The sequence below is a fragment of the Erinaceus europaeus genome, unplaced genomic scaffold, assembly GCF_950295315.1.
Source record: "Erinaceus europaeus unplaced genomic scaffold, mEriEur2.1 scaffold_958, whole genome shotgun sequence".
NCBI classification, from domain to species: domain Eukaryota; kingdom Metazoa; phylum Chordata; class Mammalia; order Eulipotyphla; family Erinaceidae; genus Erinaceus; species Erinaceus europaeus.
The window spans coordinates 490-23,354 of NW_026647744.1; the positions used below are offsets into that span (position 1 = coordinate 490).

The window sequence follows — 22,865 nt, forward strand, 5'->3', positions numbered from 1 at the left end:
AGACAACAGGATCATAAGAGGACTGATCTGAGATCCTGCTATTTAAGCCAGAAATCCTCAAAAGCAGCCTTGAAAATTCATTAAAAACAGATCCCTGTGGTCCGGGAGGTGGCGCAGTGGATAAAGCATCGGACTCTCAAGCATGAGGTCCTCAGTTCAATCCCCGGTAGCACATGTACCAGAGTGATGTCTGGCTCTTTCTCTCTCCTCCTATGTTTCCAATAAATAAATAAATAAATAAATAAATAAAATCTTAAGAAAAAAACCACAACAGATTCCTAGATTCTAGCCATGAAGATGGGATAATTTTCTCCCTTCCTCTGGTTGCCTCATATGTTTGAAAACATATGAGATGGCATTAAAAGTAATAAAGAGGAAGAAAGCTATTTCACAAATGGTTTTGGATCTACCCAGGCTAGCTTGAGTTCATGGCAGAATTCTCCCACTGAACCACACATGTTACATGTAGCCTGAGGGAATAATATTAATTTTGTTTTCATCAGGTGCTTTTTCTCCATCCATTGAGATTGCCCTATGATTTTGAACTTCCATTCTGTTACTGTGGCATACCATGCATCTTTGAATTTTGCAATGTCAGTTATCAATGCAGAGATTAGAGCCATGAGATATAAGGGCAATTAACCCATATTCTCACAATCACACAGTTCCTATTTTGTAGCTCATACATGCACATGCATTTTGCTCTTGTCAGAACAAAGGACATGCCTCAGAGAACTAAGCTACTTTCATGTCACTTCTTGATAGGCGAAATTCTTCCCAGCACCCTCTGCTTTCAGCGTGCTGGCAAGTAAGGAAGTAAGGACTGGAAGCAGAGGGAGCTAGTTTCCTCTTTTCCCCCATGTCCCCTTTAGCACAAGCCGTTGACTAATACCGGAAGCTAACAGGCGCAAGGAAGAACAGACTGGAGTTTCTTGCTTGGCTGGGTTTCTTAGAATGGCCTCACCTTTCTTCTGCATATGAAGCAGGTTTTTGCCTGAATGGAAAACCTGGCTCTTCTGAGCGGTCAGTCCCCTTAGCCCTAGTTGTACCTGCTTGCCACACTTACTTTCAGTCTCCCTGAAGTCATGGTAGGTGACTTGATATTCTGTGCTCTATTATTATTATTATTACTCTTATTATTATTCCTTTTGTAGAACCTAGGCATTGCCTGGAGGATTTCACTGCTCTGGACCACTTTTCCATTTGGGGGAGCATGAGGGAGGCAGGGAGGAGACTATAGTATCAGAGCTTCTTCATTGCCATGGCAGCTTCCATAAAGTGCCCTGGTTCAAATCTGGGTTGTCGGTCTGGCACTGCAGGTGCCCTATTCGGTGAGCTATGTAGTCAGCCTGATTCGGTGTATCCAGAATGCTACCTTTATCCAGTGCAGTGGGTCCAACACACAAGCACATTGTTTGGGTCTCTCTGTGATTACATGATGCAGGAGACTTCATGCACAAATCAATCTCTTAAGCGTGTGGGAGGTGGGGTATGTGACACAGAGCGGGAAACCAGGAGTGGACCTGTAACAACAGCCCTGGGCTTGCTTCTGCTTTGCTGCAGCCTTCAGGGACCTCTTTTGATGATTCTGCTATAGTGGCGGAAACTGATTAGTCCAGTCGTGCAAGTTGGTTTACTTGGGTCCCGGAGACTGGACTCTCCAACCTGTGTTTCAAACAGTGTCAAACTCTGTAAGGTGACATGTTTCTTTCTTTCTTACCTAAAAAATATATATTTATGAGAAGGATAGAAGGAGAGAAAGAAAGAACCAGACATCACTCTGGTACATAGGCTGTCAGGGATTGAACTCAGGTCCTTATGCTTGAGAGTCTCATGCTTTATCCTCTGCACCACCTCCCGGACCACAGGTGACACATTTCTGGGGGGTAATTGCTGAAACATCTGGTCTGTGACTATAGGAATATCTCTGATTTTTCATTTTCAACACCAGAAAGTAGTACTGGCAGGCGAGAAATCAACATGGACTTGGCACAAATTGTTTCATTTGGAAAATGTAGTGAATTTCTGCAGTGCCTCCTACCCAACCCTCCCTGTTCTTCTTGTGGAAACGGAGCCTTCCCCTGTCCCCACCCTCCCACCATACTTCAGTTAAAGCTCATCTGTTTCCAGTGCTTGGGACTCATGTGACCGCGGCTGAGCCAATCGGTGCAGGCCTCTTCCTTGGCCACAATGATTGGCTCAGTTGTGGGCATGTGGCCAAGGGGCGGTCCTGAGACTTTCCCCTGCAACTTAGGGAAGGAGAGCCTCCCCTAGTTCTTGTTGGATTTGAAAGCAGGGAACACATGAGGCTTGGTGATGCTCATGTTGATACAATGTGGAGATAAGAGAGTAACATCAGCTAATGGCAGATAGGGGGTGGATGAAAATGTATCTCTGAATGTATCTCTGAAAAAAGTTTAAAAATGTACCCTTTAGCAAAATTCATCTTATCACTGTCTAAGAAATGCAAACTATAATGGCCACCACGGTCACGTTACTGGTGTCTCTCACTAGTGCGACACTCTGAAAAACACCACGTGAAGCTCAAAACCAGGGATTCATACTTGCAAGTCTGTTGTGCCCTGTGGTGTCATGGGGTGGGCGTGGGGTAGGGTTGGGGAAATCTCCAATTCTGGAATTTCAATTTCTGGAAATTCTTCAATTTCTGGAAGAGTTTGAGAAGGATGGGGGTTAGTTCTACTTTTAAAGTCTTATAGAATCCATGCATATGGTCATCTCACCCTGGACTTCTGTTCTTGGAAGACTATTGATAACTGTTTCAATTTATGCACCAGTGATTGACCTGCTCAATCTGTCTACTTCTTCTTGAGTCAAGCTTGGCATTCAGTGTGACTCTAAAAATGTGTCCTTTTCATCTGAGTTGTTCAATTTACTTGCATATAAGTGTTCATAAATATTCTTGTCTCATCACTTGCATCTCTGCATCATCAGTTTGTGATGAGAGATGTGATGAAAGCCTGATTGCCCTACCTTTATATGCCACTTCCTTTTTTTACCTGGAAGCCTGTAATATATTTTCCTTTGTCCTTGAATTATGGCAGCGATATATATATATATATAAATATATATATATATTTATATATATCTCAAGATTTTATTAAAGATAGGAGGAGAGAGATAAGAAGAATCATATTTCACTCTGGTATATATACTGTTGAGGATTGAACTTGAAGTCTCATGTTTGAGAGTCCAATACTTTATTCATTTCACTACTTCCTGGACTATGATAATGGTGATGTGTCTAACTGTTAATCATGTAGGAATCAAGAATTTGGGTGTTCACTCAGCTTTCTGGCTATATGTATTCTTAAGATTGCCCAGATGTGGAAAAAGTTCTGTACTGTTTCTTTGAATATGGTCTCTGCTTCTTTCCCCCTCAGGAATTCCTATAACACTCACATTTGCCTTTTTGGTAGAGCCTGCCACTTCCCAGAAAGTTGCTTTATTTTTTCCCTAAAATTTCTTCATCATCTTTGAATTCACAGAGTGAATGCATTGTATCATCTATCCCAGATGATACAATGCATTTGTATAATAATATAATAATCCCTTTGCATGATTGAGTCTACTTCCTTGACTTGCTACCTGAGGTTGTACTCCATTAGAAGTATAAATGGTATAAATGCTGAATCCAGTCAGACCTGAAGCCAGTTATTTTTAGTCTCTCCACTTACAGATGCCATTAAATTCCAGTTTTGAGACTTGTATGGCATGGGCTTTCATGGCACTGAGAGAATCCTTGTGGATATTAACAATGACTGGAGGGAGGGACACACAGTCTAGATTAGTCAAGGCTCTTGAACAACCAACTCACACCTCCAGCTTCTCTCTTGGTGTGCCTACAGTGGGTGGTAGGAGGTGACACACAATTTGACACTGAGGGAAATGGAATCTTGGGGGGATAAGGTGCCCTGTCTTCATATCCGTGTCGAGCCAATGGCAGACCCGGGACTGCAGCCAGGTGCCCCTTGCCTCTTGTCAGCCTCAGCTGCCTCCCATTCAGCTGTCAGCATCGCTTAGTGATTTTTCCCTCTCTCCTTAAACCATCTCCAAGGTGTCCAATTTAGAATAAATATAAGTGGAAATTAGAACAAGGTCATCAGCATTTCCTACTGTTTAACAGCTGACGGTGCCTATAGGAGGTCAAAATTACTGTCACTAAAATCTATATAATCCGTTTAATGTTGCTCTTTCTGCATCTGGTGCTCTGTGGAAGTCTTCCACGTTGGCTTAACAGCTTTTCACTTTCAGGGCTTTGAGCATCGCTACCTCCTCTTTGCTCGTGACAGAAAGCACAGTTTACATTAAGGAAGAGTGATGCCATTTGTTTTAGCTTTTCATTGAGGGCAGGACCACAGGTGTTCAAATTGTGAGCTTCTGTGATGTTGTGTGAACTGGGTTTCATGAGCAGATGTCATCAGTGGGCCCTACAGCAAGGCATCCTCATTCTTGGGGTCAGGTGTGCTGGCAGGGGATCTGAAACTGTGCAGCACAGCTCTGAAAGAAGGCAGTGGCCTTTCTTCCCTTGGACCAGTGGTCCCTCTCTCCTCAGAGTCAACCTCACCCAGCCAGGTCTGCCCTGAGCTCTTCTGATACTCCTGTCTAAAACTCTACAGTTTGCTCTTTTATGGCTACAAGTCAGATGGTGGTGCTTTCTCTGTAAGGGTGAGGAGTTGGCTGACTTACCTGCCTTCTTTCCTTCTCACTGGTTAGCGATGTGTTTGACTGTAAGCAACAGAGATCTGGGGTCAGAGTGGCTTAGGCAAGTGGGTAGTTTTTGAATTTTTTAAAAGACATCACTATTCTGACACCAGTGTTGTCCATGGGGCTCATTCCACCATTCCTGGTGCCTATTTTATTTATTTATTTATTATAGCAACAGAGAAATTGAGAGGGAAGGGAGAGATAGTGAAGAAGAGGAAGAGAGAGAAAGAGAGAGAGAGAGAGACCTGCAGCATTCCTTCACTGTTCATGAAACTCCCCACACAAGTGGGGGATTGGGGCTTGAATCTGGGTCCTTGAGCATGGTAATATGTGTGTTCTCAAAGATTAATTTTATTATTTAAATCATAGGATATAATTGAGAAAGACAGAGAGATAGATATCCCTCTGGCACATGTGAAGGTGGCTGTTGAACTGGGAGACTCAGGTACACAAGTCCTATGTTCTACCAACTGAACTCTTTCTCACTTTCTTTCTTTTCTTGGCAATAGTATTATCTCAGGGATTGTACATACAAGACTTCACTGCTCCTGGAATCCTTTTTTTTTTTTTTTTTTTGATAGTGGTAGACAGAGAGGAGAGAGAGACAGAGAGATGTCTTCAGTGATGCTCCACCACTCTTGAAGCTTCTTGTCTGTAGGCACTCTCATGTGGTGACTGGGGGCTTGAACCTGGGTCTTTGCACATGGTATCTTGTGTGCTCTACCAGGTGAGCCACCACGTCTCACCCACCCCCGCCCCCAGCGGCTCTTTCTCCTACTGTGGGCAGCTTCGCCGAGTCCATGTGTTACCCTCCTTTTTTTTCTTTTTAATTTTTATTTATTTTTTTATTATCATTTATTCATTGGATAGAGACAGCCAGATACTGAAAGGGAAGGGGAAGATAGAGAGAGAGAGAGAGACAGAGAGACCCCTGCAGCCTTGCTTCACCATTTGTGAAGCTTTCCCCCTTCAAGTGGGGACCGGGGGCTGAACCTGGGTACTTGCGCATTGTAGCATGTGTGCTCAACCAGGTGCGCCACCACCCAGCCCTTGTTACCCTCCTCATAACGGTTCTCATGCCCACACGGTGACTGTGTCACCTCCATCGACTCTCAGAATGTGACCAACACCTGCATCTGGATGCCCAAAGATTCTCTTGGGGGTTAATTCATTTTCCTTAGGGAAGAGATGAGCTTTGACTGGGAAGAAATGTGAAGCAATCAGTCTTTTGCCCTGGGCGGAAGTCTGGGCAGATGAGCTGTGGGTAGGCACTCCCCCTTCAGGACATTGGCACTCCTTAGCTCTTAGCCTGCTTTTTGCTCCTGCTCTCACTGAGTGTTTGGTGCCAAGACAAGGGCCCTTTGGGACCCCAGTGGTCATGCAGCCCCAGAACCCATGGTGGCACGTGGAATATTCTAACTCAAGGTTTCCTCTGTCTTGCCCACCAGCAAGTGTACTCCCGCTCACTACTTTATCTTCCACAGATGTATGGGGCGTGTTTGAATCCTCAGGTAACCCATCTCCCTTTCTCTTGACAACAGCTCCATTCCTTTTTGTACTCCTGTGCTTTCATTTCTGTGGAGAAGTGAGGAAACGAGTGTGCTCACTCGGCCCATTAAAATCAAATTCTCTGTCTTTCATTTGAAAAGGAAAATGTCAACATGCCTTTGGGATTGAATCAGGGAGACATGTTCATCCAGGAGCAGTTGAAATCACACAGAGAAACAGAGTAGGGCGTTGGACGGCAGCCATACCTATGTGGAGACAGACCCTCGTCTCCAGCTTAGGGTCCGGCAGCGTTTTGGCACCGGTGACTTGGCAAAATGATTCTGAAACTGACCTAGAAGGGAGTGGAGAAATAGCACAATGGTAATGCAAACAACTTTCATGCCTGAGGCTTGGAGACCCCAGGCTCAATCCCTGGAACAACCAATAAGCCATAGCTGAGTAGTGTTCAGTTCAAAGTATTGCATAAATAAAAATAAAATAAAATAAAGTAAAATAAAATCAGCCCAGGAGACAGAAAAATGGCAGTTCTAGCTAGCAGAATTTTGGGAAAGCCTATTAACATGCCCTGTATGAGTCAGGACTGTCATAACCAGGTATACCACGTATTGCGTGATTTAAAAAAAATTATTAGTGATTTGGCAATGATTAACAAGATTGTAAGATAACAGGGGTACTGGGAGTCGGACGGTAGCACAGCAGGTTAAGCTCATGTGGCGCAAAGCGCAAGGACAGGCATAAGGATCCCGGTTCTAGCCCCCGGCTCCCTACCTGCAGGGGAGTCACTTCACAATCGGTGAAGCAGGTCTGCAGGTGTCTGTCTTTCTCTCCCCCCTCTCTGTCTTCCCCTCCTCTCTCCACTCCTCTCTGTCCTATCCAACAATGATGACATCAATAACAATAATAACTACAACAACAATGAAAAACAACAAAGGCAACAAAAGAGAAAATAAATAAATAAATATAAAAAATTAAAAAAAAAGATAACAGGGGTACAATTCCACACAGTTCCAACCACCAAAGTTCAATGTCCCATCCTCTCCATTGGAAGCTTCCCTATTCTTTATCTGCTTCTGGGAATATGAACCCAAATTCCTTTTTTTTCTTTTTAATGTTTTTTGTTTACTATTGGATAGAGACAGAATTTGTGAGAGGAGGGGAGGTAGAAGAGAGACAGAGAGACACCTACAGCCCTGCTTCATCACTTGTGAAGCTTTCTTCTGAAGGTGGGGACCAGGGGCTTGAACACGGGTCCTTGTGCTCTGTAGTGTGTGTGTGCTTAGCCAGGTGTGTCACTGCCTGGCCCCCACAGTTGCTTCTTTAAGAACTATCTTCTGGTCTGAGGGAGAGAGCATCATTGCTATGCAAAAAAGGCTTTCAGGTTCAGTTCCTAGCACCACCATAAACCAGAGCTGAGTGGTTCTGCAGTCTTTAAAACAAAGAGAAATAAGAAAAAAAGAAAGACAAAGATTATATTTTTGTGGTTGGGGAGATGGTTCATCTGCTAGGCCACAAGGTTCGCATGCCTGAGGCTCTAGGTTCGATCCTGAATGATCCTTGTAATGGAGTGACATTGTGCTCTCTCTCCTCTCTCTCTCTCTCTCTCTCTCTCTCTCTACCTCATGTGAAATAAATACGTTTTTCAGACTGTGCCCAGTGGAGTCACATTTGTTTCAAGTAAAAACCTTGAACTCTGAAACCAATTCAAATACTTCCACTGGCTGAGTGTGTACTTTTTTTTCCTTTGCTTTCTTTTTTTTCTTTTTTAAAAAATTTTATTTATAAAAAGGAAACATTGACAAAACCATAGGATAAGAAGCATACAACTCCATACAATCCCACCATCAGAACTCTGTATCCCATCCTCTCCCCTGATAGCTTTTCTATTCTCTATCCCTCTGGGAGTATGGACCCAGGGTCATTATGGGGTGCAGAAGGTGGAAGGTCTGGCTTCCGTAATTGCTTCTCTGCTGAACATGGGCGTTGACTAGTCAATCCATACTCCCAGCCTGCCTCTTTTTTTACTTAGTGGGGCAGGGCTCCAGGACACATTAATGGGGTTGTCTGTGTGTACTTGTATCTGATTCTCAGCTTCAGATTATATACCACTGGATTCAAGAATTAAACATCACGAATCCTTGAAATTTGAAATTTGTCTTAAGGGTGGGGGCCGGACAGTGATGCACTGGGTTAAGCGCACATAGTATGAAACACAAGGACTCATGCAAGGATCCCGGTTCAAGCCCCAGGATACAGGGGGGTTGCTTCACAAGTGGTGAAGTAGGTCTGCTGGTGTCTCTCTTCCTCTGTCCCTCTGTATCTTCCCTTACCCTCTCAATTTCTCTCTTTTCTATCCCCAAAAAAGGAAAGAGAGACAGGAAGAAAGAAAGAAAGAAAGAAAGCCATCAGGAGCAGTGGATTTGTAGTGCAGGCACTGAGCCCTAGTAATAATCCTGGAGGCAAAATAAATAAAAAAATAAAAAAGTCATGAGAGTAGAACTTAAGTAGCTCTACTCCCTAAAAGGTCAAGAAGAAAATAACCGATGATCTATTTTAGATGATGGATGTATGAATTAGCTTGAACGTGGTCTTTACTTCACAATGCATTGTGTTTGCTTTGAATATACCTAATTTTCAATCGCCAAATATACCTCAGTTGAAAAAGAATGCAAGCAAAGGCACACTCACCCACCAAATATTTATTTATTACCAGAGCACTGCGTAGCTCTGGCTTATGGTAGTTCTGGAGATTGAGCGAAAATACTGATTTTTTTTTTTTTTTTTTGGTGGTGTTGTTGCCACTAGGGTTATTGTTGGGACTCAGTGTTTACGTGACATACCCACCACTCCCAGCAGCCATTTTTTTCCCTATTTTATTGGATAGGACAGAGAGAATTTGAGAGAGGAGGTGGTGATAGGGAGAGAGAAAGACAGCTGCAGACCTGCTTCACCACTCATGAAGTTTCTGCCCCCTCCTGCAGGTGAGAAGTGCGGACTCAAACCTGACTCCTTGCACATGGTAATATGTGTGCTCAACCTGGTGCACCACTTCTCAGCCTCCTGATTTTTAAAAAAGACTTACGTATTTATGAGAGAGAGAAAGAATGAAAGAGGAAGGACAGAGCATAAAGTAGTGCTTGAGAGTTGAACCTGCAGCCTCTGGGGTGTTGGGCATGTGAGTTGATGCTCTAACAAGCTGAGCTGTCTCTCTGTCTTTCTCTCCCTTTCCCTCTCCCTCCCCCCCATATATATATATATATCCGCCCACTCAGGGAATCCCAAGTGATGCTATAGTGAGTGTGTTTAATCTCGGGTTATCAACAGAGAAGGTGCAACTCAGAAAGCAAAGATCTTCTGTTTCTTTATTTAAAAAATATTTTTTAAATTTATTCATGAAGAATGATAGTAGAGGAAACAGAGAGAGAGAGAGAGAGAGAGGTAGGTAACCAGGCATTGCTCTGGTACAGATGAGGGGGGCGGGGGAGGATTGAGCTCAGGACCTCATGCTTGATTGTGTCTTGAATGCATCACATCTGTACCTCCAAATCTTGCAGGCCTCTTTCAACCTTAATTGCTTTGGTGAGAAGGGCAATTTCTCTAGGGTCAGATGCTGGACTTTATTTTGCTTTCTGGCCAGACCATCCCCAAGCTGTCAGCTATCTCAGCTCAGTCACCTTTGTCCTCTGAAGTACCGCTTTGTCTTGTGGGAACCCCCTTTTTTGTTGTTGGAACCCTGCCTTACAGGAGTGGGGGGGAGAGATACACCCTGGAAAGGTGCTAACAAGCTTGCTAGTGTCCTCAGGGGCCCTGCTGGGGGCAGCCCTGGAGGAGGGCATTTCTGAGGTGGGGGGGAAGCTCTGCTTCTGGTGTTCGCCTCCTGGGGCCTGTCCAATGCTGACCTCATCTGGGGCTCAGGGAGCCTGGGATTCAGAGGCACATTATGTTTCTCTTTTATTATCGGAGTCTGCTCTTACAATGCAGGCTGCTGGCTGAGCCGCCCCTGGCAGCAGAAGGCAGCAGCTAGCTGTGTGAACTCTGCCTGGAGCCAGACTCCTTGGACTGAATTCCCCTCTGTCACTTCCAACCTTCGGGCCCCTGGACAAGCCTCCCTGGGCCTGTTTCCTTGGCCATGAGTGGGGGTAATGGACCATTCCCTATACCCAGGTAGTTGTGAAGATTAAAAAAGAAAACATACTTAGGAATGCTTAAATTAGGCCCGGGGGGGGGGGGAGGGGAGGCGGGTGGTGGTGGTGCACCCAATTAAAGTGCATGCATCACCGTGAGCAAAGAACCAGGTTCGACTCTCTGCTCCCCACCTTCAGCGAGGATGTTTCACGAGCAGTGAAGCAGGTCTGCAGGTGCCTACCTTTCTCTCTCTCTCTCCTCCCCTTTCAACTTCTCTCTGTCCTATCGAATAAAATAGAAAAATTGAAAAAGGCCACTGGATAACCCTGGAGACAAAAACAAAACAAAACAAACAAAAATCATGTAGAATACATGCTTGGCATAACATAAGGATTACATAAATGCTGGTGATGAGAGTGATTTATTTTCCTCTTGCCTGGATTTTTTTTTACATTTTATCTTTTAAAAATTTATTTATTTATTTATTACTATTTTTGTATTTATTTATTCCCTTTTGTTGCTCTTGTTGTTTTATTGTTGTTATTGATGTCGTCGTTGTTGGATAGGACAGTGAGAGATGGAGAGAGGAGGAGAAGACAGATAGGGGGAGAGAAAGAGAGACACCTGGAGACCTGCTTGGGAAGCGATTTCCTCTGCAGATGGGGAGCTGGGGGCTCGAACCTGGATTCTTACACCGGTCCTTGCGCTGTGCACCAACTGTACTTAACCCACTGCTCTACCGCCTGACTCCCTATGTATTTATTTATTATTGGATAAATACAGACAGAAATTGAGAGGGGAGGGGAAGATAGAGAGGGAGAGAGACAGAGAGACACCTGCAGCTGTAAGCTTTCCCCGGCAGGTGGGGACCAGGGACTTGAACCTGGGTCTTTGCACATTGTAGTGTGTGCGCTTTGGCTAAGTGCACCACCACCTGGCCCCCATTGTATCTTTTTCCATGCAGTGATGTGTAGACAGACACAATCGTCAGTGTATTTGCTGGTCTAGGGCCCAAGTCTTGCGCTCAAGGCAAGAACCTTTGTGATCACCCAGTGAGGTGGCCCAGCTGCATCGCTGCATAGCAGGTGCTCTGTCAGTGGTGTGCTCCTCCTTCCAACCATGATTCCTGCTTCCAGGCAAGAGAATCGCAGCTCCTGGCTTGGTAGATTTGTCACAGTGATGTGATGTTGGAGGAGGGGAAAGGAAGGGAATGATAATGTGACGGGCAGGGGGCAGGTCACGGCAGAGCTTGCTATCCACAGCCCTGGGAGGAGGCCAGGACAGTATGCAAAGGTCACAGGCGTTCCACCAGCACAGTCATACTTGTGGGGGTGTTCATCTTGAAATTCTTATTCTTTCTTCTTTCTTTCTTTCTCTCTCCCTTTCTTTCTTTCTCTCTTTCTTTCTTTCTTTCTTTCTTTCTTTCTTTCTTTCTTTCTTTTTGTCTCTGGGGTTATCTCTGGGGCTCGGTGCCTGCCCTAGAATCCGCTGCTCCTGGAGGCCATTTTCCCTTTTGTTGCCCTTGTTGTTTATCGTTGTTGTTATTATTGTTGTTACTGCTGTCATTGTTGTTGGACAGGACAGTAAGAAATGGAGAGAGATGGGGAAGACAGAGAAGGAGAGAGAAAGACAGACACCTGCAGACCTGCTTCACCATCTGTGAAGTGACTCCCCTGAAGGTGGGAATCCTTATGCTGGTCCTTCCTTGCACTTTGTGCCATGTGTGCTTAACCTGCTGAGCTATTGCCCGACCCCCCACCCCCATCTTGAAATTTCTATCCAGTGTTTTCTGTTGGGGACCAGAGACTCAGCAGGCAACCAAACAGCAAAGGCCCTGGTTCTAGAGAGAAGGGATAGCAAGCAAATAAGGGGAAAGACCAAGGTTAATGTCAGATGGTGAGAGTCAGGTCAAAGACACCCAGTGGGATGAAATGATCTGGGACTGGAGGTCTGGGCCAAACATTAGCCAAGGAGCCAAAGAAATCACTCCAGTTATTATCAACAGAAAGAGTTCAAAGAAGCTACCTAACACAGGATTATTAGTTCTTTAAGTGATGAAAGAGCTGAGAAACCTAACTAGGCAGGGCACAGTGCCACCTGGGCATGGCGTAGTCACCAGATGTTGACGGCAGGCAGCTGATGTCAACTCTGTGGGCAGGTGGGACAGAATGTGAGGACTGGGTTAGAATTGCTGCCTACAGGGAACTGTGTCCTTGGTGAGGGGACAGGAGCATTGTTTGTGTGCCAAGCTCAGCAGTGATGCTGATCCTGGGACTTGGGGCCCCAGGGGACCCGCTGGGAGCCCCAGCATCCCATGAGCTTCATTTTTGGATGTCATCAACCCCCCTAACCCTTAGGGGCTTCTTTGGAGCCACCTGCTGCTAGGGATGTGGTTTAGAGGGTCATTTAGCTTCACAGCATCCGGCAGGCTTGTGCCCTTGATCTGGACTTGGTCTCTTCTTGGGCAAAGGCTTCTAGAAAATCAGCCCAGGAACAGGTACTGTTTCACACACAGGTACCAGCCACCTGGTCTATCCGCTGGAGGGGAGAAAGACTGTGGCCGCCGTGTGACTTTGGGAGCAGAAGGCAGGGCACTGTCATCTCGGGCTCTGGATGTATTTCTCAGGACGTGGTCTCACAGCTTCATAGAGTGCCCTGAATCCAGACAGCATATTTCCTTGCAGTCTGGTTGGAGGATAAAATCAGCCCTGGCAGCTGATGTTTATGACTCTCCATAGGAGCTTTCAGAAAAGCAAAAATTGTGTTGCCTTTTGCTTGAGTTACAGTGGGGCAGGACGGCGAGCCCCATACCGTTACTTCAGATCAAATGGGAGCTCTGGCTACCAGAATGGAGAGAGAGAAGGCCTGGTTTTAAATTTCTTGTATATTAAGAAGTATAAAACACCAACATAAATGAGATAGAAAAAGAAAGACACCATATATATTAAAAAGGAAATGGATTCCCCAATGAAACCAAGTGCATTAAAACTTCGCCTTGGGGCTAGGGACATAGCGCATTGGTAGCCTAACAGACGCACATGCCAAGGGCCTCTGAAGTCTCAGGCTCAATCCCTGATCTGCTGTTTATGCCAGGGCTGAGTGCTGTGACACCTCTCTCTCTGTCTCTCTCTCTCTCTCCTCTCCCTCTCTCTCTCCTCTCCCTCTCTCTCTTCTCTTCCCTCTCCCCCCCCCCCCCCATTTCTCTTTCGAAAGTAGATAAAGTGTTAAAACATTTATACAAAAAGGTGTTGCATTCAGAGCATGGGTGGTGACCCGGTTGAACACACATGCCGCAATGCATAAGCACCCAGGCTCAAGCCCTTGGTCCCACCTGCGGGGAGGGTGGGGTGGGAACTTCAGGAGTGGTAAAGGAGCGCTTCAGGTATCTCTTTCTCGCTCCCTCTTTATCTACCTTTCTATCTCAGTATCTCTCTTTAGCTCATGAATGGCTAAATAAAACCTTAAAAAGATTCTGCATTAATTTTCAGTTCTCCATGTCTTTATTCTATTTGTTTTTAAATTTGAGACATTTCATTAATTTATTTATTGGGTAGAGATAAAAAAAAATCGAGGGATAGGAGTATATAGAAGAGAGAGACGGAGAGAGACACCTGCAGTCCTGCTTCACCACCAGGGAAGCTTCCACCCCCTGCAGGTGGGGACCAGGGGCTTGAACCCGGGTCCTTATGTATTGTAGCATGTAGGCTCTGTCAGGTGCACCACCGCTCAGCCCCCTCCACATATTTAGATAAACTTGAGTTTAAACCTAACCTTGGGCTTTCCCCAAATGGTATGAAAAAATGTGAACCTCTCACTTCCAAAGCTGGCCTCCGTGTGCCCACTTAGTTCCAATGGAGAATGCTGACAGACCCCAGAATCGGAAGTTCCCTGCCAGGGGTGGGCCTCCTGGCCTGTGACTGCCTGGGCCGTGCTTGGGCAAATGGCTTGGAGAGTAGACATAAACCGGCACAGGACCAATCTACACTCCACGGGCATGGTGCCCCTGTGTTGCCTGTATCCCATCGGTGGTATACTGCTAAAATGTCCCCTGAGAGGAGACAACTTCTTCAAAGCCATTTCTCCCTCCTCTGCCTTGGATCCAAATTCTCCATCAGCTACAACTTGGAGTGAAGGGAGAGACCTGTGTTAGGAACGTGACTACCTCCTCTGTATCTTTATACGTATTTATGAATATATATGTATGTATGTGCATGTCTCAGATACAAACTGTGGAATGATTTCTTTTTTCAGCACAGTTTTGATGCCTGCTTCTCCACTTACTACGTCGCAAGGATTTTTCTTATAGCACTTCATAGTTTTGGAAATCATGGTTTTGTTGACAGCAACATACTGCACCCTGAGTGTGGTTTTAATCATTTATTGAATCATTTTCCTACTGATGGGCTTTTAGCTCCCTTCCAGCATCTTGTTGTAATGAGCCTGGATTGTGATGAACGTACTTATACATTAATCTCCTTCCTGATCTCTTGATTAATCCCTTAGAATGGATTCCAAGGTGGGGCATTGCTGGAATTTTACTTATTTATTTATTTTGCAGAGCCAGAGACTCCCGTATGTGATTTCTCCCAGACTGCACTGCTTTTTCCTTCAGCTAGAGAGCCAGAGAAAGAGACATACTGAGAGGGAGAGAAAGCATAGCACCAGAGCGCCCCTGTGCATTCCCTTGAGATGTGGGGTCTTGAGCCTGGGCCATGAAGGCATGCCCCCTACCAGCTGAACTGTCTATCTCTCTAGCTCCCAGAATGGGCATTTAAGTTTTTATTAGTGATTTAATGATGACTGACAAGATTCTAAGAAAACAGTTCCACACAGTTTCCTCCACCAGAGTTCTGTGTCCCATCCCCTCTATTGGAAGCTTCTCTAGTCTTTATCCCTCTGGGAGTATGGATGAAAATTCTTTATGGGATGTAATTGCTAATTCTTTATGGGGTGTAATTGCTTCTCCTCTGGACATGGATGTTGGAAGTTCATTCCATACCCCAGCCTGTTTCTGTCTTTCCCTAGTAGGGTAGGGGTCTGGAGAAGTGAGACTTCAGGACACATGGGTGAGGTTGTCTGCCCAGAGAAGTCAGGATGGCATCATAGTAGTGTCTGCAACTTGGTGGCTGAACAGCAGTGAGATATAAAGCAGGACAAATTGTTTAATAAACAGGAGCCAAAAGGTAGGAGTAGAACAGATGAAATGAAGGGTTTTCGAGTGGGAAGGAGCTAGGAAATCGATTTAAGGTATGTTCCAAGGGGCCCATGACTTTAGTAATTTTTTCCTGAGCCTGATAGCTAACACGCTGCTGGATTAAAAATCTTGCAGAGTAGACAGTTTTAAGGATCTGAGCTCTCTGCTTCATAACTGCTCTGTCTATGTTAGCTTTGCCCTTCCCAACATCTATCCACTTCTTGTGGGCTGGGGGTGGGACAGAAACCAGAGCTGTCTTTCCATATCCCTACATCCCACTGTCCAGAGACATTGTAAGTGAGTAGTCAATCTTGCTAGGTAAATCATCAGAGGGGTAAATAATCAGTCTTTCTCCTCCAGTAGTTAACCCACTGGAATTGATGTCATGGGGGGAGGGGGGTGAGAACTTTGTTTTTATTTTTCATTTAGTTTATATTTAAAGGTGTTTGATGTATGGTCACATAACCAAGCTAATTAACAGTAGTTACTTCTCTATAGATTCCATTTTGTATGTGCTTGTGCTGAGGAGGGTGGAATTTAAGACCTACTCCCTGAGGCCAGGTGGTGGTGCACCTGGTTGAGCACACACATCACAGTGTACAAGGACCTGGGCTTAAGTTCCTGTGCCCCCACCCACAGGGGGAAAGTTTCATGAGTGATGAAGCAGTGCTACAGGTGTCTCTCTCCTCCCCTGTCTCCCTCTTCCCTGCTGATTTATCTCTATCCAAAATAAATATTTTTTATTTTTTTTAGAATTTTTTCTTTTTTATTTAAGAAAGGATTAATTAACAAAACCATAGGGTAGGAGTGGTACAATTCCATACAATTCCCACCACCCAATCTCCATATCCCACCCCCTCCCCTGATAGCTTTCCCATTCTCTATCCCTCTGGGAGCATGGACCCAGGGTCATTGTGGGTTGCAGAAGGTAGAAGGTCTGGTTTCTGTAATTGCTTCCCCGCTGAACATGGGCGTTGACTGGTCGGTCCATACTCCCAGTTTGCCTCTCTCTTTCCCTAGTAGGGTGTGTCTCTGGGGAAGCTGAGCTCCAGGACACATTGGTGGGGTCTTCAGACCAGGGAAGCCTGGCCGGCATCCTGATGGCATCTGGAACCTGGTGACTGAAAAGAGAGTTAACATACGAAGCCAAACAAATTGTTGAGCAATCATGGACCCAAAGCTTAGAATAGTGGAGAGGAAGTGTTAGGGGGATACTCACTGCAAACTCCAGTGTACTTCTGCTTTCAGAATATATTTTTTGCAGAATATATATATATATATTTTCAGAATATATATTTTGCAGTAGTTTATGGATACGTGTGAACATATGCTCTCTCTCACAGAAACTGGTGTATATCTAGGTTTTGGGACTTTGTTAGAAAGTGAACCACCTGAGATGGAATTAGAGTATACTATGAAAGGAAAGGTCTCACCCGAGTAATGAAGCTGAAGGGTTGTCATTCCACACGTGAAGTCTCTGGACACAGTCTGAAGTGAAGCATGTTGAGGTGGCAGTCGTTGTGTTGGTTAGGTTGTGATCGGCAGATGCAATATTATTTGATATAGATTGGGAGAGGGATACGGGAAAGTGGGCCCTATCCAATGGTTCTAGGACTGGGGGAAGTAGAGGCTCTATAGTGGAGATGTGAGGTTCCTGCTGTCTTAGGGTTCAAAAAGACAATTCAAAAGGACAATTCAAAAAGACCTATTTTCCTAGCACACAGCAGGAAGCGACAGTGTTACCAGTTATACATTCGATCCCCAGAAATTCTTCTGCTCCTGTAACTGAAACTGGATGTGCTAGACCAGTCTTTACCCATCTCCCCTCAGTCTAAGCCAGTTCCAGGCAATCCCTTCCTACTCTCTGCTTTCTGGTTCCGACTGGTTTTGATATCACGTAGGTGTGAGGTCTTTCTGTATTTGGAGGAGAACTGTCTTCAGAACACCTTCTTGAAGCAAGGTTATAGCAATTCTTACGTGTGGTCATATCTTTGTTATAATCTTTTTATTCAGATCTTTCTAACCTGAATCTGAAAAACACCAGAGGAAGTCAGACACTGTTTCTCTTATCTGAGAGAGAAGAGGAAAAAAGGAAGGAGTCTGGGAAGTAGTAACAGGTGTCGGTGCAATTTAGAAAGGAAGTGAAGGCAGGACTGTAGGAAAAGATGGGATGGAGATATATATATATATTCAACCCATATTGGTGCCCTTGGGAGAACCACTGCAGTTTCAATGGAGGGGAATGAGGACACAGAACTCTGGTGGTGAGAATGGTGTGGAATTATACCCCTGTTAACCTTATACTCTTGTAAATCAATATTAAATCGCTAATAAAAAAGTCTTGCCATCTTCCAAGATAGCCCCCCTCCCCAAAGAGTCCCCACCTCATTCAAATCAATAGAGTGTAACCCCGCCTCCAGAAGTCTCCAAATCAACAGAAACCTGTGTTTTGCAGGATGTGTGTTGGTTACAGGGGAAATGCTATCAGGACAGCGAGTCAGTGGGATGGTCTTCACTTGCCCAGAACGCCACAAGGAAGACTACGTTTTCATGGTGCTGTTGGCTCCATTTCTTCCTGTGGTAGTTGGGAGCCAGGCTCCAGGGTGGAGGTTTATTTCAGTACCTGGACAGCTCTCTGCTGGTTACTAGGGTTACCTAGTTGATATGCTCACTTTGGTTCTATCTTCAGTTTGGCAAAGTTGGTTGGGGCTTTGCCCTCTGTGTTTTCCCATTTGGAAAAACAACAACAACAACAACAACAACATACATATGCCTATGTTTGTGTCTACATTTTAATCAACATAGTAATAACATGGTGGTTGTAACATTTTAAAAAAAATTTATTTTTTTCACCACTCCCATCATCAAAGGTCTGTGTCCCTATCCCCAACTCCATAGATGACCACTATAGTTCTCCTGCAGTCTTGAAAATAGACTGGTTTTTTTTTTTTTACATTTTTATGTTTTTTTTCTCTGTATTCTGCATATGAATGAAACTATTCTGTAGTTGTCCTTCACCTCCTTACTTGCTTCATTGAGTATAGTCTTCTCCAGTTCCATCCACTTTATCCCAAATGACACAACATCGTCCCTTTTTACTGCTGCTAATACTCTATTGAGTAGATGTCCCATACTTTTTTTATCCAGTCATTTGTTGAAGGGCATTTTGGTTGTTTCTAGGTCTTTTGCTAGTGTGGATAAAGCTGCTGTGAACATGGGGGTGCATATATCCCTTTGAATCAGTGTTAGTATATCTTTTGGGCATATACCTAGCAGGGGAATTGCTGGGTCATATGGCTAAGAATTTTTTTAATGACTACCAGGGTTATTGCTGGAGCTCTGTGCTTACACTATGAATCCGTTGCACCTGGCGGCTTTTTTTTTTAAACTAGTGATTTAATAGTGATTTACAGAATTATAAGTTAATGGAAGTATAATTCCACACCACCAGAGTTCTGTGTCCACATCCCCTTCTGGCAGAAGCTGCAATAGTTCTCCAAAGGTTGAAGATATAGGTTGGTATCTATATTTATATCTATGTTTATTTTTCTGCCCACTTTTTATGACCCTGTCTTCACATCCTTCTTTCTTTCTTTCTTTCTTTCTTTCTTTCTTTCTTTCTTTCTTTCTCTCTTTCTTTTTTTCTTTTTTTTTTATTGTCTCCAGGCTTACTGCTGGGGCTTGGTGCCTGCACTACAAATCCACTGCTCCTGGAGGCTATTCCCCCCTTTTTGGTCCTTGTTTGTCGTCATTGTTATTATTGTGGTTATTGCTGTCATTGTTGTTGGATAGGACAGAGAAATGGAGAGAGGAGGAGAAGACAGAGAGGGGGAGAGAAAGATAGACACCTGCAGACCTGCTTCACCGCTTGTGAAGCAACACCCCTGCAGGTGGGCAGCCTGGGGCTGGAACTGGGATCCTTATGCAGGTCTTTGCACTTTGCATGTGTGTTTAACCAATTGTGCTACCTCCTGGCCCCCTTCACATCCTTTCTAAGTAGCACCTATATTTATTACTACTTCCAAGTTTTCTTCCTTTCCCTCCTGCTCTCTCAGATGAACAAAAACACTGCCTGACTTTCTCTGGTGCTTTCCAGATTCAATTCCATTTCAGTGATGGCATAAAAACAAAGAATCCTGTGACAAACTTTTTTAGTCCCAGTGGAATTGGGCTTCAGAGGCCTCTGGTCATCTTCCCCTATTATTTCTCTCTTCTGGGAGTATGGACCAAAATTCATTATGGGGTGCAGAAGGTGGGAGTTCTGGCTTCTGTAATTGCTTCTCCACTGGACATGAGTGTTGCTAGGTTGATCCATACCCCAGCCTGTTTCTGTCTTTCCCTAGTGGTGTAGGGCCCTGTGGAGGTGAGATTCTGGGAGATACTGGTGAGGTCATCTGCCCAGGGAAGTCAGAATGGCATCATAGTAACATCTACAGCTTGATGGCTGAAAGGCAGTAAGATACATAACAGGACGAATTGCTTAATAAGCAGAAGCCAAAAAATAGGAGTAGAATAGATGAGAATAGGGATTATAGGATGAAAAAAAGCTAGGATGTCTATGTTAGGTATGTTCCTAGGAGCCCATGACTTTAATAACAAACACAAAAATAGACTGGAAATGTTGGGAAGGATGATATCAGACTTGAGAATAGAATTTGAAAGCTGGATTAGGGTAGAGAGTAGCTCCCAAACTTGGAAACCAGACCAAACAAAACAATTAACTGTTTATTACCTTGATCTGACCTGGAGCCCATGCCTGCGTAACCTCTGAGTTCCTGTCAGTCTGAACTGTTGCCCCCTCCCCCTTCCTTTTATTTTTATTTGCTAGAACAGAGAGAACTTGAGGAGGGGGGAGAGAGAGAGAGAGACACACCTGCAGCACTTGCTTCACCACTTGTGAAGCATACCCCCCCAACCCTGCAGGTGGGGAGAAGGGGTTCGAATCGGGGGTCCTTGTGCATGGTAACGTGTGCTCAACTGGATGTACCACCACCTAGCCCCCTTTTGTAACCAGTTTAAAGAAAGCATGACTATGAATGCCAAGTGAGAAGATCTTTCTCTTTTGGGTTCTATGGACACATAAAAATAAATGTGGGTCCATTTACATACATATGTATAGAATATTTTAAAATTCCCCAAATAGAATCACAGATGATATCATTATTTTTATTCTTTATTCCTTTTTTTTTTTCTTATAGAGAAATATGGAAAGAGAGGAGGAGAGAGAGGGAGAGAGAAAGACATATCGGTAGCACTGCTTCACCAACCATGAAGCTTCCTCCACTCTGCAGATGGGGACCAGGAGCTTGAACCCAGGTTCCTGTGCATGGTAACATATGTGCCCTACTGGGTGTGCTACTTCCCAGCTGCTTCTCCCCCCCCCCCTTTTTTTTTTTTAGAGACTGAGAGTCAGAGAGAGAGAGAATATGAATCAAAGAATCCACAGCACTAGAGCTTCCTTTAGTGTGGTGGGGCCTGGCCTCAAACCTGGGTTACACGCACGGCAAAGCAGCGTTACGTAATTCTAGGACTGTCACTGTGCTGAGTCCCAGGGGGGAACGCTGGGCCAGCAAGGGCTGTCGGGGTGCAGGGTGGAGACAGTGTTGACCTCATGCAGGACCTGGCTTGGCCTTCACTCCCCTTCGCTTCCCTTTCTCCACAGGGACGGAGGGGCGTGGAGTCCCCGAGAGCTTGCACAGATTCTCCTCGCTCCCCGCCTATCTCCCGGCCAGCCTGCAGATCGCTCAGGCTCAGGAGTCCTTCTTCCTCAAAGAAGCCAACCAGGACCTCACGAGGAACGCCAGCCTGCAGGCCCGGGTGGAGTCCTTCTTCATCTACCGCGCCAGGATGCCCCCGACGGTCAATGTCACCTACGGCCCCTTCTCAGCTGAGAAGGGGGTCCCCCCGGAGCTCCTGCTGCTGCCCTCCAGCCCCTTTGGGGAGATGGAGAAGTTCCACTTCAACTGGAAGGTGAGAGCCCACATCCTGGACACCGCCATCTACTCCAACCGGCCCAAGGTGCAGACGCTGTTCTATGTCACCGGCATGGACTGGGAGGACGCCGGCCTGGAGGACGAGCTGCCCTGCATTAGGATGTTTGCCTTCCCTGAGGCCCGAGAGGTGGCCGCCGGCTGCCGGCTACAGGGGGTGCCTGGGCTGTGCGTGGCGGAGCTGGAGCTGCTGCCCGAGTGGTTCAGCTCCGGGCTGGACCTGGAGCCCGAGGAGGAGATCCCGGCTCTGCTGGGGGGCACAGCCATGGAGCTCTTCTTCGCGCTCTACCCGGTGGACTCAACCGGCCAGTGTCCCCAGGCGGAGGCCGCCAAGTGGGAGAACAATATCCACTCGGAGCAGGACGGGCCCCCACAGGCTGCGCGGGAGAGGATCGGCAGCGTGGTGGTGTATCCCACCCAGGACGACCTCAAGTGGTCCCTGCTGAGCCTGGACCGCAACATCGTTCTGTCCGTGCCACTCAACCTGGTGCGGGAAGGGGACACGGCCACCTTCCTGGTGTCTCTGACCAGTGGCTCCGTGGCAGACCACTTCACCCTCAGGTAAGGGGTTTCGAGGGGTGAGAGGGGATGGAACCAACTTGGTGGGGGCATCATAGTGAACTGTGCACTCAGGAAATGGCTGTTGGTCATTTGCTGAGCGTCCAGTACAGGGAGGAAACAGATGATTGTGACAGGGAGATTCAGGCAAGACACTCACTGGGAGGTCAGAAAGCATTTCTCAGTGTCACTGGGCATCTCCTCAGTGGGCAGGAGGGGCCTTGTGTTCTGTGCATAGGAGAGCATTCCAGGTGGGGGCACTCAGCACCAGTGAGCCACAGTGTGGATTTTTATTAAGAGGAAAGTTCAAAGAGACCTCCTTGTGGGGTAGTGGGAGGGTAGAAAAAAAAAGCAAAGGGAGCTGGTTAGACCAGCACAGACTCTATTTATTTATCTCTTTTATTGCTCTTGTTGTTTTATTGTTAATTGTTGTGGAGGTTAGAGAAAAGTCCTGGATATTGAGAACAGCCGTTAACCTGAAACTAACTGTTCCTTGATCTGTGTAAATATTTCCATTTGTACCCACCCTGTGATAACTATAAAAAGGTCGGATGAAAAAATGATCGGGGTTGCAGACTTTCTCTTTGTGTAGAGGGGTGTCGGCGGCCCAAGCTTAAGCTTGCTAATAAAGGCTCTTGCTATTGCATGTGATTCTGGTCTTCTTTGTGTGAGATCGGGACTTGAACCTCTGGCCATAACAATTGTGATTATTATTGTTGTTATTTTGTTGTTGTTGGGTAGGACAGAGAGAAATGGAGAGAGGAGGG

General features: G+C 45.6%; 1 protein-coding gene across 1 annotated transcript; it reads left to right on the forward strand.

Moving 5' to 3' along the window:
• Positions 1-21,167: 21,167 nt before the first annotated feature.
• LOC132536445 (transmembrane protein 132B-like) lies at positions 21,168-22,238 on the forward strand (the record flags this gene model as incomplete). Its single annotated transcript, XM_060184344.1, has 1 exon — positions 21,168-22,238. A coding segment is annotated over one exon (938 nt), but the record flags the coding sequence as incomplete, so codon positions are not given.
• Positions 22,239-22,865: the final 627 nt, after the last annotated feature.